Genomic DNA, 15,584 nt, shown 5'->3' with positions numbered 1-15,584 from the left:
CCCAAATATATAGCAAAATGGAACTGACAAAAATAAATTACAACCATACTATGAAATTCTGTGTGCTGATTAAAAATAAGTGAGTCACTGTAACACAGTTATTAATATTGTAAGCTTTAAAATTGGACTGCTCGGATTCTTTCCTTTTTTGGAGGAAGATTAGCCCCAAGCTAACATCCACCACCAATCCTCCTCCCTTTGCTGAGGAAGATTGGCCCTGAGCTAACATCCACACCCATCTTCCTCTGTTTTACATGTGGGACGCCTGCCACAGCATGGCTTGATAAGCAGTGTGTAGGTCCACGCCTGGGATCCAAACCACTGAACCCCAGGCTGCCCAAGCAGAGCCCACAAACCCAACTGCTATGCCACTGGGCAAACCCCTGGACTACTTGGATTTTAATCTTGGTTCTCAATTTGAGAGAAACGCTTAACCACTGTTTGTTTGGTTAGTTTTCTGTAAATGGAAATGATACTGGTGACTACTTTATAGATCTAGTCTAGAGATTCAATGAATTAACACACATAAAGCATCCAGATTACAGAGCATATAAGTGGAGCAATAAATATCAAACGTTACTTTATTTTATCTACTAACCAGAAGTTATAGATATGATTTTTTTGCGAAATGGTAAAAAAAGCAAGTGGTAGCATAATGTGTAATTATATTTTATTATTTCAAATCTTTCTCTCTCTCTCTATCTCTTTGTTTGTTTGTTTGTTTGTTTGTTTGTTTGAGGAAGATTGGCCCTGAGCTAACATCTGTTGCCTATCTTCCTGTTTTTGCTTGAGTAAGATTGTCCCTGAGCTAACATCTGTGCCAATATTCCTCTATTTTGTGTGTGGGACACCGCCACAGCATGGCTTGATGAGCAGTGTGTGGGTCCACACTCAGAATCTGAACTGGTGAACCCCAGGCTGCCAAAGTAGAGCATGTGAACCTAACCACTACACCACCAGGCTGGTCCCTCTTTCTTTCTTTAATTAAAAAAGCCATGGAAGGGAGCATACATTAATGAGCGGGAAGAGGGAAGTTCTTTTATTTGTCTTAATGCCTTTATTTATAATCCACAGGTCATTTTGTTAATGAAAAATTATATTTGCAATTGTAGTTTGGCCACATACAAATTAAAAAAAAAAAAGAGGCTTAGTTTTCTCTGTTGAAAATAAGGGAAACAACTTTCTCTCCTTCCTCTTCTTAGAGCAGTTACATTAGAAAACTTGTAAATTCTTTCTCTATCCTTATGAAAGGTATGTAAATCTTTTAAAAGCTAAGTAAACCTCTTGCCAGCTTTGAAGCCCAGGCTTGTCTTCTCAAGTACTGGGAACCATCTCTTTGAAATGTAATCATCCAGGAAGATGGTACCCCGCCCTCCCAGTTTCTCTGCAAGTGTAGGAGCCTAAACGTCACCAAAGGCTTTCACCCAAGTTGCAAACTACCTCTTGTCATAAAGGTACGAATAGTTTAATTTTCATTTGAATAAGGCCAATCAGCAAATACAAATGGTCCCTCCAAATACTTAGTGAACTTAGGATGAACTATCTCTGACAAATTGTGTTAAGTCCTCCTACTTGAAAGCTAATAATTGTTTATCCTGAGAAGGTGCATGGAATGGACTGTGTCTGCTGCTGTATACAAAGGTGAATTTTCTTTCTGTCTTAGCAATCTCTTAGCGACTTCCTGTGATGCACATCACATTCTGGTTTAATGCTTTTCAATTATAAAACTGTTTTCTCTTTATTCCTCTTTTGTGGAAAGGTTTTCTGGGTTAGGATGAGATTTTGTTTATAATTATTTTGGCCAATAAATAACAGTTTTACTTATGATAGAAATTGCAATTTCTGATTAATTGAATATTAAAATCCACAAGGTATATTGCACAACAGAAAAGTCCATGGCCTTCAGTAAATACTGAAACCATTAGAAATTATCCTTTCAAAACTCTCCTGTATTTTGTTACAATCAGGATGAAAATAAATAAAACATTAAAATATGAAAAGGTATTTCTAAAGATTTCGAATTGGAATTATTCAAAATTAAGGCTCATATTTTTTATGGTTTAAACACATAATATATCACCATAGAACAACTTTTTGCTTAAGTAAGTAAATTCAAAAGAGTATTTCAGATCCAAAAAAATTTAGGGAAAATTACTAAGAAATTCATTTAAAGTTTTTATATTTTTCCTGCAAAATTTGTTTAAAATTAAGTTCAAATTAAACCTTTGGCATGACTGTACAAAGTATTCATATATCTTCATAGCTTCGTTTTAGACTAGTTAGTAATTTTATTCACTTAGCTGGCATGCTAATAAATAGCCTGGTGCTTAATTTGGGAAGCTTTCCAAGAAAAAGACTTAGCACAAATAACTTCACTTGCTGGGAAAACAAACATTAAACGGAACATCTCTTTCTTATAATCAGCAAAACTCTTATGCTGCAAGCTTCAAGGTAGTATCACATGCAGGGTTTTTTTTTCTTTTCTTTTCTTTCTTCCTCTTTTTGCTTGAGGAAGATTGTGCCTGAGCTAACATCCATGCCAATCTTAATCTACTTTGCATGTGGGACATTGCCACATCATGGCTGGATGAGTGGCATGCAGGTCCGTGCCCAGGTTCCAAACCCATGAAGCTCAAGCTGCCAAAGTGGAGAATGTGAACTTAACCAGTACTCCGGCCCCAGCAAACGTTCTTATAACAACTTGGTGTGATGCTCTCTTTTCCATTCTTCAAGCGGTTTGTTTATATTACTACACAGACTTCAATGGTCAGTTATTTTTGATATTGACATCACAGTGATAAGAAATTTGCACGTAAAAATATTTTCTCCAAAATTGTTCTAAAATGACCTTAATGATGTAGATTTAAAAATTAAAGAGAAAAGAAAAAAATACATGAAAATTGGTTACTCAATCTTGCAAAAGCTCTTTCTAACCACTTTTCTCCTAAAATGAAACAAAAATTTTCAAAAATATATCTTCAAAGATAAGTGAAATGAACATTAACTTAGTGGGTTTCTGAAAATACTTATCTAATTATATTTTACTTTGAAATTTCATTCCCCATTCTGTAACTTTTCAGCCCTATCATAAAAATAATAATGAGAATATCAAATATCAAATCTCTTTAGCTATTTTTTTTAACTCTTAGAAAACGAATTATATAGTACCAGGAGCAGATCTGCATGAACTGTATAATTGTCACACTTGATAAAATTTCTCAAATCACTTTTCTCTGAAACAGTGATTAAATTCCTACATGCTAAATTCTATGTAAAATAAATAAACATTCAGTTTGCCTTTCATAGGCATTTAATTTTTGTCTTTGGTATTTTTAGCTGTCTTTTATTTATAAATTATGTTTTAATACAATATTCAATAATCAAACAAATTGTAAGTTTAAAAATTTACCAAATAAATTGATAGTTTTTGCTTCAAGAGATCACCTTCAATGTTGATCTAATCACATTTTGTGAAATTCTGTATCTAAAATTACATATCTACTTTTATTAAATCTCATGTTTTATTCTATTTTTCCCTTGAATTTTTCACTTTGAAGGCTTATTTACTTGTTTTGCCTCAAGAGAATATAAAATGTTTTCAAGTCCATTAATTAATTTTTTAAAATGTTACATGTATTTTGTTTTACTATCTGCAAATATAAAATGATAATTGCAATATAAATATATTCTGGCTTTACTGTTTCAAGAGCACATTTATTTTTTAAAATAACCACACTGTTAACATGCTTCAGCACAACAGAACCATATTCTTTAAAATTTATTCAAAAGTGGAATCATCTCCTGAACTCCCCTTCACTCAGAAAGACCCAATGAATAAAAGCTGTTTGCTTTTAGAATAAGCACCTTTGTGTTTTCTGACACCAAAAGCCTTGGCATTTCTTCTGTTGCAGCCAACATTTATTCCCTTGTAATATTTGCTCCCCATCCTTTATTGTTTAGTTAAATGGAAAACTCAAGACCCAGACCCAGTCCTCCTGCAGTGTTTCCATAGAGCTATTCAATGCACCACAAAAAATACGCAAGTTGCTGTCCACGCTACTATATCACCAGCAAACTGTTCACTAAAGTGAGGCATGAGATACATGTTTAATGCTTTCAAAAAACAAGCCAAGAATGTAAACAAGATTATTAGAATTCTATGCAAAATCAGTTATATGAAAGGATGTATTCTAAAACATTTCATATTCACAAATTTACTCCTTTACTATACTATATTAAATTTATGGGCTAAATAATGGGAATGATTTTGAAAATTTTTACATTGTGTTATATCTATTTCTTTGAGTTTGAATTAATACAATTATTTAATAAATGATTGATTGATAATTTTAAAGACACTATCCAAGCGATAAATCAGGATGATTTTATCTACTTTTTACAACCTGAAAATGGAATCATTTGCCTATCTCTGAAAAAACCTGGTCACTCCTAATGAAGACGTGACAATCAGCACAGCTGACACTATGAGTTTAATTTGAAAATGTGTTACTGTTTTTGCGATGTACAATCAATAAATTTTTTTTGTTTGAATCCTTCATATTATTTCCCATAATTTCATTGAAATATGACTATTTCTTTTTTTTTTTAAGATTTTTTATTTTTTTCCTTTTTCTCCCCAAAGCCCCCCGGTACATAGTTGTATATTCTTCGTTGTGGGTTCTTCTAGTTGTGGCATGTGGGACGCTGCCTCAGCGTGGTCTGATGAGCAGTGCCATGTCCGCGCGCAGGATTCGAACTAACGAAACACTGGGCCGCCTGCAGCGGAGCGCGCGAACTTAACCACTCGGCCACGGGGCCAGCCCCTGAAATATGACTATTTTTAAATGCCTAAGTTTTAAAAGCCTGCCTTGGAGTGTCACCTTGTCTCTAATGTGCAAGACTATTAACACTTTATTCTAGAAACAGAACAAGGCACAGCCATTCAGTGCTTGACTTCTAAAGTAGTCTCCTTATGGACTAACAGAGTCAGTCTAACCTGATTATGGTTAAATGGTACAACATTACTAGTTAATTTTAAATTATTTAAAATTTAAAATTTTAATTTCCACTCAATAGTTTTACTACCATTTGTATGTTAGTAAAACATGTACACCATTAAACTTCTCTATAAATTAAAAATTTTGCTCTAATAGAAAGATTCCAATGAAATAATCATTATAAATTCTTTCCACCTATAACTATCTCTTATGAGTGGATATTTTCTTTGGAATGTAGAAAAGACTTTCTTTGTTCATTAAACTCATAACTTAAAAAGGAACCCTTAAAGAACATAAATATATATATATATATATATATATAAAATATAGTCCAGTAAGAAAAAAATTGAAAAATTTATATTCAATTTTTATATACTGATATGAAAATGTCCTAAGAACATACAATTATATAACAAATAAGTTTTGGAATTTCAGGTGATTTTCATTTCATTCTTTTGTTTTTCTGAATTTTCCATGACTTGTTGCTTGCATGAAACATTATTTATTGTCATAATAAAAAATATTTTAAAAGATATTTAATAGCAAGTATATAAACAAGCTGTAATAAGAATGAACATTAAAGTAATAAAATACATGTATGAATTGACATAAAATGTCGTTTAACTCTAGTTCCAACAACATTTTAAGCTAGCTTTTGTCACTACATAGAGATTATTGAGTGGTTTAAAAAATATGGTGAACCAACTTGTGGTTCCCAAAGGAGTACTTACATTTCTCTGTGGCTGTAACGCTGAGGTTGTACCAAGCACTAATCTCTCGATCAAGAGGGTTAGTTGCGATGATTGTGCCATTGTCATCAATACTGAACACTTTGCTTCTGGTAACAGAATACCTGCACCAAAAAAGAATTCCTTAATTTTATTATTTTCTCTGTATAACAGTGATACATAACACTCTTTTAAAGCAATAAGACAAATTAGTAAATACATGCTCAGCATAACTAATGTAGGCTGAACAATTTTCAAAAGGTGCATTCATATATTTCAGATTCAACTCAATGGAGATAGAAAAAAAAATGACCTCAGACTTAAATTGATGTATGCCAAATCTAAACACGTCACTCATTCTCATTCCCAAGAGAGAATTTTAATAAGTTAAAAAGAAATGGTTTAAAAGAAATGGCAAAATGCCATTTGCAAAGTGAAGAGAAGTACAAATAAATAGGGGTAAAAATTAGTGCTTATGAACCCTTGTTTCATCCACTGAAGCAACGTAAACCATACCTTCAGCCTAAACTGCTGTGGGTCTCTTTCCTACAACACATACATAGCTGCTTGCTAAATCTGTGCATTATATTATGATTACTTGATTGCTGACATATGAAAATGTTTTTGTTGTTTAAAGGAAATAATTTGATAATATTTAATAAAACATTATATACATATGTATATATATATCTCTCTCTCAGAAGTAAGGATAGAAGACCTAATGTGCTGTTAGATCATGCAGGGGAAGAAGCCAGATAATAAAATTCCCTCATGCAAAAGCCTAGAAAATGATCTAAACTCCACAATGAAAGAAGCCTTTGAAGCACTCAGCATGTCCTATCTGCTTGGAAATGATTCATAATAAAAATTACAGAAGAGTAATAACTAGGATGCAGTCATGGCTTCTCATTACATGTAAATTCCCGAAGACTTTGATGAGACATCAATGAGGTTTGCCATAATTATGCAGCAAAAGATGAGAATATTTAATCTTGAATTGACAGGTCTCTAAAAATATCACACTAATTTGTGGCTTGGTGTTCAGGGGAGACGTAAAATAGAAATTACAGAGAATTAAGCTGTAGAGGAATTCAGCTTTTACTCTACTCATTTTTAAGCCTTTCTAGTAATTTATTTACATATCCATAAGTGGTCACATTTCCTGCTTAAGAGATTTGTTGAAACAGTAGTTTAACAGTTAATATTTTGCATTAAACATCTATACTATCCTGTTTCTATAATACACCATTCCAAAGAAAACCATCAAAAGCTTGAGACTATTTCCAAATAAAAGTGTTTTTTTTAATTATGACCTTGAATCATCAGTAACATTTTAAATAATAGGCAATACACATCATTTAAGACAGGAAAGATGTGTGCGATACATTGTAGAAAGAGCTTGAGCTTAAAATGTGAAATTTTGATGTTTAGAAGATTAATCTTTGGTTCATATCAAAATTCCTTTATATTGGAACTCTTCATGGCTCTAAAAATGCTGAATGTATAAAATATGACTGTGTAATGTATTCTCATTGCTGACCGCTCCTGCCGGAATGACATAAACAAATGATGCTTCCGTGCTTGCCTCCCCAAGATGCCTCTACATCTTGTCTTAATCCTCTCCTGCCTCCAGAACGTCTATTTCCACTTCACAGAAGAAGAAACTGAGACACAGAAAAGCCAAGCTCATATACAAAAGCTAGATGTTTCCAAGTAGGGTACTGTTCCATCAGGTCTTTCAAAGATTTTTAAGTGCTCCCTTCTACGGAGATGAAAGACATTTAAAGACAGTCTCTTCCACAGGTGAAAGGCATCCTTGTCATTCTTTTTTTTTTTTAATTGAGGTCATATTGTTTTATAACATTATGTAAATTTCAGGTATAAATTATTATACTTTGACTTCTATAAAGGCTGCATCCTGTTCACCACCAAAAGTCCAGTTTCCATCCATTGCCATACATATGTGCCCTTTTACCTGTTTCACCCTCCCCTCACCCCCTTCCCTCTGGTACCCACCAATCTGTTCTCCACATCTATGTGCTTGTTTGTTTATCTTCCACAGATGAATGAAGTCATTTAGTAATTGTCTTTCTCCATCTGACTTATTTCACTTAGCATAATACTCACAAGGTCCATCCATGTTGTTACACATGGCATGATTTTGTCTTTTTTATGGCTGAGTAGTATTCCATTATATATATATACCCATAATGTATTATACATATATACTGTATATATATATATATATATATGTATATACATGTATAATATATAATGTATAATATATATTTATATATATACACCACATCTTCTTTATCCATTCATCCATTGTTTCTTGGACACTTGGGTTGTTTCTAAGTCTTGGCCATTGTGAATATTGCTGCAATAAACATAGGGCTGCATATATCTTTTTGAATTACTGTTTTCATGCTTTTTGGATAAATACCCAGAAGTGGAATAGTTGAATCATATGGCAGTTCTATTTTTAATCTTTTGAGAACCTTCCATACTGCTTTTCATAGTTGCTACACCAATTCACATTCCTACCAGCAGTGAATGAGAGTTCCCTTTTCTGCAAATCCTCTCCAACACATGTTATTTCTTTTATTTTTAATAATAGCCTTTCTGATGGGTATGAGGTGACATCTCATTGTAGTTTTGATTTGCATTTTCTTAATAATTAGTGACATTGAACGTCTTTTCATGCATCTGTAAGCCATCTGTATATCTTCTTTGTAAAAATGTCTGTTCATATTCTCCACCCATTTCTTGATCAGGTTGTTCACTTTTTGTTGTATGAGTTCTTTATATATTTTGGATATTGACTCCTTATTGGATAGATGGTTTACAAATAATATCTTCCAGTTGGTGGGTTGTCTTTTCATTTTACTGATGGTTTCCTTTGTCGTACAAAAGCTTTTTGTTTGATCTAGTCCTGTTTGTTTTTTCCTTTGTTTCCTTTGCCTGAAGAGATATGATATTTGAAAAGATACTAGTAAGACTGATGTCAAAGAGCAAACTGCCTATGTTTTCTTCTGTGAGTTTTATGGTTTCAAGTCCTACATTCAAGTATTTAATCCATTTTGAGTTAATTTTTGTGAATGGTATAAGATAATGGTCTACTTTCACTTTTTTGCATCTGGCTGTCCAGTTTTCCCAACACCATTTATTTTAGAGAATTTCCTTTCTCCATTGTATGTCCTTGTTTCTTTTGTTGAAAATTAGGAGTCCGTAGATGTGTGGATTTATTTTTGGACTCTCAATTTTGTTCCATTGATGTATGTGTCTGTTTTTCTGCCAGTATCATGCTGTTTTGATTATCATAGCTTTGTAGTATATTTTGAAATTAAGGAGTGTGATACTTCCAGCTTTGTTCTTTTTTCTAAGGATTGCTTTTGCTATTAGAAGTCTTTTGTTGTTCCGTATAAATTTTAGGATTCTTCTATTTCTGTTAGAAATGTCATTGGGATTCTGATTGGGCTGCATTGAATCTGTAGATTGAGTTAGGTAATATGGACATTTTAATGATGTTTATTCTTCCAATTCATGAGCACAGAATAACTTACAATTTATTAATGTCTTCTTCAATTTCTTTTAATAATTTCTTATAGATTTCAGTGTATAGACCTTTCACCTCATTGGTTAAATTTATTCCTAGGTATTTATTCTTTTTGTTGCAATTGTAAGTGGGATTGTATTCTTGATTTCTCTTTCTGCTTTGTTGTTAGTGTATAGAAATTTAACCAATTTTTATGTGTGTATTTTGTACCCTACAACTTTAGTGTATTTGTTAATTATTTCTAATAGTTTTTTGGTGCGTTCTTTAGAGTTTTCTATACATAGAATCATGTCATCCACAAATAGTGACAGTTTTACTTCTTCCTTTCCAATCTGGATGACTTTTATCTCTTTTTCTTGCCTAATTTCTCTGGCTAGGACTTCCAATACTATTTTGATTAAAAGGAGCAAGAGTGGGCATCCTTGTCTTGTTTCTGTTCTTTGAGGAATAGCTTTCAGTTTTTCTGTTGAATATGATGTTAGCTGTGGGCTTGTCATGTATAGCCTTTATTATGTTGAGGTACTCTCCTTCTCTATCCATTTTATTTAGAGTTTTTTTCATAAATGGATGTTGAATCTTATTAAAAACCTTCTCCGCATCTATTGAGATGATCATGTGACTTTTAGTCTTCATTTTGTTAATGTAGAGTATCACATTGATAGTTTTGCAGATGTTGAACCATCCCTGCATCACCGGAATAAATCTCACTTGATCATAGTGCATGATCCTTTTAATGTATTGTTGTATGTGATTTGCTAATATTTTCATGAGGATTTTTGCATCTATGTTCATCAGCGATATTGGCCTGTTATTTTCCTATTTTGTGTTGTCCTTGACTGGGTTTGGTAGCAGGGTAATATTGGCCTCGTACAATGAGTTAGGAAGCATCTCATTCTCTTCAATTCTTTGGAAGAGGTTGAGAATGCTAGCTATTAAATCTGCTTTGAGTGCTTGTTAGAATTCACCAGAGAAGCTGTCTCGTCCTGGACTCTTGTTTTATGGGAAATTTTTATTACTGTTTCAATCTCTAGTTCTGAGTGTTTTACTAAGATTCTCTATATGAATATCTGGAAGGTTGCATGATTCTAAGAATTTATCCATTTCAATGTTATCCAATTTGTTTGCCTATAATTTTTCACAGTATTCCCTTATAATCCTTTTATAGTCCTTTGTGTTTCTGTGGTATCTGTTGTAATTTCTCCTCTTTAACTTCTAATTTTATTTATTTGAGCCTTCTCACTCTTTTTCTTAGTGAGTCTAGCTAAGGGTTTGTCAATTTTATCTTTTCCAAGAACCAGCTCTTAGTTCTGTTAATCCTTTCTATTATCTTTTTAGTCTTTATTTCACTTATTTCCACTCTGATTTTTATCATTTTCTTCCTTCTGCTGACTTTGGGCTTCATTTGTTCTTCTTTTTCTAGTTCTTTTAGTTGTAGTGTAAGCTTGTTTATTTGAGATTTTTCTTGTTTCTTGAGGTAGGCCTGTATTACTATATACTTCCCTCTTAGTACTGCTTTTACTGCATCCCATAATGTTTGGCATTTTGTGTTTTCGTTTTCACTTGTCTCCAGGTAGTTTTTGATTTCTCCTTTGATTTCTTCATTGATCCAATAGGTGTTCTGTAGTATGTATGTTGTTTAGTCTCCACATATTTGTGACTTTTCCAGTTTTCTTCTTGTAATTGAGTTCTAGTTATACCATTGCAGTTGGAAAAGATGCTTGATATGATTTCAATCTTCTTAAATTTATTGAGGCTTATTTTGTTTCCCAGCATATGGCCTATCTTTGAGAATGTTCAATATGCACTTTAGAACAATGTATATTCTGCTACTTTTGGATAAAATGTTCTCTATATAGCCATCAGTTCCACCTGGTCTATCATTTCATTTAAGGCTAATGTTTCCTTGTAGACTTTCTGTCTGGATGATCTATCCATTGATGTAAGTGGTTTGTTAAAGTCCCTTACTATTATTGAGTTGCTGTCAATTTCTGCCTTTTGGTCTGTTAATAGTGGCTTTATATACTTTGGTGCTCCTATGCTAGGTGTATATGTATTAATAAGCATTATGTATCCTTTGTAGAATGTTCCTTTTGTCATTATAGAATGCCCATCTTTGTCTCTTGTTATCTTTTTGGATTGAAGTCTATTTTGTCTGATATAAGTATGAGTATTCTTGTTTTCTTTCGGTTGCCATTTGCTTGGTGTATTATCTTCCATCCCTTCATTCTGTCTTTAGAGCGGAGATAGGTCTCCTAAAGGCAGCATACTGTTGAGTTTTGTTTTTCAATCAATCTAGCCACTCTGCATTTTTATTGGTGAATTCAATCCATTTATATTTAGAGTGATTATTGATATGTGAAGCTTACTGCTGCCATTTTATCTTTTGTTTTCTGGTTTTTCTATGTTTCTATTGTTTCTTTTTCTTTGTATCGTTTCTTTTTCATTGCTATTTCAGTTGTGTGGTTTTCTGTGATGTTTTTTCTCAGTTTCCTCTTTATTTATGTTTTGTGACTCTGTTCTGATTTTTGTTCTGTGGTTACCATGAGGTTTATATAAAAGATCTCATAGATGACATAGTATTTTTTCTGCTGATAATATCTCATCTTCATTAGCCTATGTAGGTTCCATCTTTTTCTGCTTCTCCTTCTATGTTGTTGTTGTCACAAATTATTCTTTTATGTGTTGTGAGTTTGTTACGAAATTGAAGTTCTTATAGTTATTTTTGATACTTTCTTTCTCTTTAGCCTTTATGCTATAATTAAGTGTTTACTAACCTATTCTGATATGGAGTTGCAATTTTCTAATTCTGTCTGTCTATTTATCACCTTGCTCAAAGCTTTGTAAACCTTTGACTTTTTGTTTCAGGTATGAGGGCTCCTTTCAACATTTCTTGGAAGGCAGGTCTAGTGATGATGAACTCCTTTAGCTTTTATTTGTCCTGGAAAGCCTTTATTTCTCCTTCATATCTGAAGGTAGAGTATTCTTGGTGGATAGTTTTTGCCTTTAAACATTTTGAATATATTATTACACTCTCTCCTAGCCTGTAGAGTTTCTGCTGAGAAATCTGCTGATAGCCTGAGGGAGGTTCCTTTGTAAGTTATTTTCTTCTCTCTTGCTGACCCTAATATCTTTCATTTGCCATTGACTTTTGGCAGTTTTAATATAGTGTGCCTTGGAGAAAACCTTTTGGCATTGAGATAATTAGGAGTTCTATTATCTTCATGTATTTGTATGCCAACTTCCTTTCCCAGGTTTGGGGCAGTCTCAGATATTATTTCTTTGAATCAGCTCTGTGCTCCCTTCTCCTTCTTTTCTCCTTCTGGGATACGAATTATCCTTATGTTGGTTTTCCTAATTGATATTTAGATATCTACAGATATTTCTTGTAGAATTTCTTCATTTTTAAAAAATTTTAGTTCTCTCTTCTCTTCCACCTGAATCATTTCTAGATATCTATCTTCAAGCTTGCTAATTCTCTCTTCCTCATGGTCTGCTTTATTAACAATGTTTTCTACTTTAGTTTTCATCTCATTGATTGTATTCTTCATCTCCAGAATTTCTATTGTTTTTCCCCATAGTTTCAATCTGTTTAGTGAAGTACTCCTTCGGGTAATTAATTTTATTCCTGAGTTCATTGAACTATCTTTCAGAGTTTTCTTGTAACTTGTTTAGTTTCTTTATGACAGCTATTTTCAATTCTCTGTCAGTTAGATCTCAGTCTTCTGTTACTTCAAGTTCGGTTGCTGGAGAGTTGTCATTCTCTTTCTGTCCTACCATGTTACTGTAGTTCTTCATTGTGCTTGGTGAGGTGATCCTCTGCCAGCACATTTGTAGTAGTAAACACCTTTTTTATTTGAGTAAGGCTTCAGTTGCTTTGATTCTGAGCTGCTTCTGGTTGTATTTGAGAGCCTGCACTTTTCACCCTCCACTGCCTCTGCCAGTGGTGTCAATACCTTCCTTGTGCTGCTTGTGCCTCTGAGGTTGCTGGAGCCTTGCTGCTTAAGACATCACTGCAATCACACGTGTCACCACTGGGGTCACCAGGCTGCGAGCTCTTCTGCTGCTTCTGGGGTCACCTGAGTCTCATGTTTCCCCACTGTCTCTCTATGGACTCTCCACAGACTTTTGAGTGCCGTTGTCTCATGTGCTACCTGTGCTGCTGCTCCCAGGTTACCTGGGGGTCCTGGCAGCACTGCTGCCAGGGGCACTGGGTTCACGGGTGTCACTGTGGCTGCCAGGTGCTCTGGTCTTGTATGCAGCCCTTGCTAGTAGAGCTAATGTTGAGGGTGTCACCAGTTGGGGCTCCCTCCTTGTCATTCTTGAACTTCCCACAAGGCTATTTCCTGCTCACAAGCTTGGCTGTTTCTCACGTACCTGATTACTAAGACTATTTATCTCTTCACGTGAATGTTGACAGTTTCTCTCTTTCAAGGAATCGGTCGTAATTCATGGGCATAGAGTTGTTCATAGCATTTCCCTATAATGTTTAATGTCTATAGAATCAAAAGTTATGAGCCTTCTTTCATTTCTGATAATGGTAATTTTTATCTATTCTCTCTTTTTTTCCCCACTTAGTTGTCTTATTAGAGATTGATCAATTTTACTGTTCTTTTGAAAGAATCAGCTTTTGGTTTCATTGCATGTCTCTATTGTTTACAATTTCACTGCTTCTGCTTTAAAGTTTTTATTTCCTTTTTTTCCACTTGCTTTTGATTTAACTTGCTCTGCTTTTTCTAACAGAAATGAATACATCATTTTTCTCATATTTACAAAATATTTCAAAGTTTGACTATAGGCTCAGTTCAAAAGGAAGCTTCAATAATGTCCAAAGAATGAATCATGCACAGTAGAAGTAAAAGTATATATTCCCTATATCTAGAACCTCAAAAGTACAGTAATACATAATGTTGGGGATAAAATGAAAATCTTAAGAGAAATTCCTTATGAAGTCTCTCATAATTTTATAATGGAATCTTTATTATAGACAATTTCTGGGCTCTAATTCCTAGCACACTAGGCTCCTTAAAACAGTTGTCTCATCTCACTTTCAGGTCTAAATATTGCTTTCTTCCTGTGCACTTGCCCCTTGATTTTTCTTAAACATTTACCATATAGCTTATTATTATCATTCATATCAAGGCATATCTTATTTCTTAAGCTTTTCTGTCCTTGACAATGACAAAAATATTTTGTTAAATCAGTTTATTTATCTCGCCAAAGACTTACTGGAGAGCCCCAGGCTTCACAGAAACATCAGGTGATTCTTACTCAGAAGGAAAAGCTAAGTAACATGAGTTAATTGAATTAGGTATAACCTACTTTGTTTACTATGTGTTAATGTCTTTCCTCTGAAATAATGCGACATCCCGGAGGGCATAATACAACGTCCTATCATTTCCTTTGGTTTCCACATGCCTTATCATGGAGTGAGTATTAAGGAAGAGCATTTTGATTTAGCTTTTTTGGTTTTAAGATTGGCACCTGAGCTAACACCTGTTGCCAATCATCCCTTTTTTCTTCTTCTTCTTCTCTCCAAAGCCCCCCAGCACATAGTTGTATATTCTAGCTGTATGTCCCTCTGAGGGACACTGCCTCAACATGGCCTATGAGCAGTGCCATGTCTGCACCCAGGATCCAAACTGGCAAAACCCTGGCCTGCTGAAGCAGAGCATGCGAACTTAACCACTTGGACGTGAGATGGCTCCCTGATTTAGCATTGTGATTTCAAATATTTTCCAATATTTTTTGCTTCCAAAATAAAAAAAAAGGAAACCTGAAATGTGTTCAAGTGGCTATTTTCATATACATTTAATTTGGTTTTCATCATATAGTTTGAACACTTAATCAAATTATACCACACAGAAAAAAAATCCGTGATCCTAATCTATGAAACAGAATCTTATTTAAAAGGCACTTCTAAATTAAAGAATATCCATAAAAGGCATTGAAAGATATTCTTTTGATAGGCACTCATAAACTACTTTTAAAAGTAATTTTAGTATAAAGGTGAAAATTGTAAGTTAAAATATTTTTAGTAGAAAATAATGTAAGCAACCACCAATAGTGACACTATAAAACACATAACCTCTGCTAATATTTGGGTGAAGGTCACTTATTTGTCTCATATATATGTAATATTTTTACTTTGTAAACATATGACTCTAATAATTTTCTATTATCTTTTAAAATCACGCCATGTTTTTGTCTATGTTTCTACTGATTGTTGTAAAGCATTCATCATTAATTGCCTTATATATACCACTAAGATTAGATGTTTAAATTGTTTCCAATATTTTACTA

General features: G+C 33.6%; 1 protein-coding gene across 2 annotated transcripts in view; it reads right to left on the bottom strand.

Moving 5' to 3' along the window:
- The window catches only part of CDH19 (cadherin 19), a 105,527-nt gene that overhangs the window by 33,016 nt on the left and 56,927 nt on the right, over positions 1-15,584 (bottom strand). For both annotated transcript variants that reach the window (XM_046670866.1, XM_046670867.1), the window contains exon 9: positions 5,729-5,850. In XM_046670866.1, coding sequence (XP_046526822.1) covers positions 5,729-5,850 — 122 coding nt within the window. The remainder of the gene's footprint in view (positions 1-5,728; positions 5,851-15,584) is intronic.

The sequence above is a fragment of the Equus quagga genome, chromosome 9 (genome assembly GCF_021613505.1).
Source record: "Equus quagga isolate Etosha38 chromosome 9, UCLA_HA_Equagga_1.0, whole genome shotgun sequence".
Lineage (NCBI taxonomy): Eukaryota > Metazoa > Chordata > Mammalia > Perissodactyla > Equidae > Equus > Equus quagga.
This window is presented reverse-complemented; position numbering and strand designations above follow the sequence as displayed.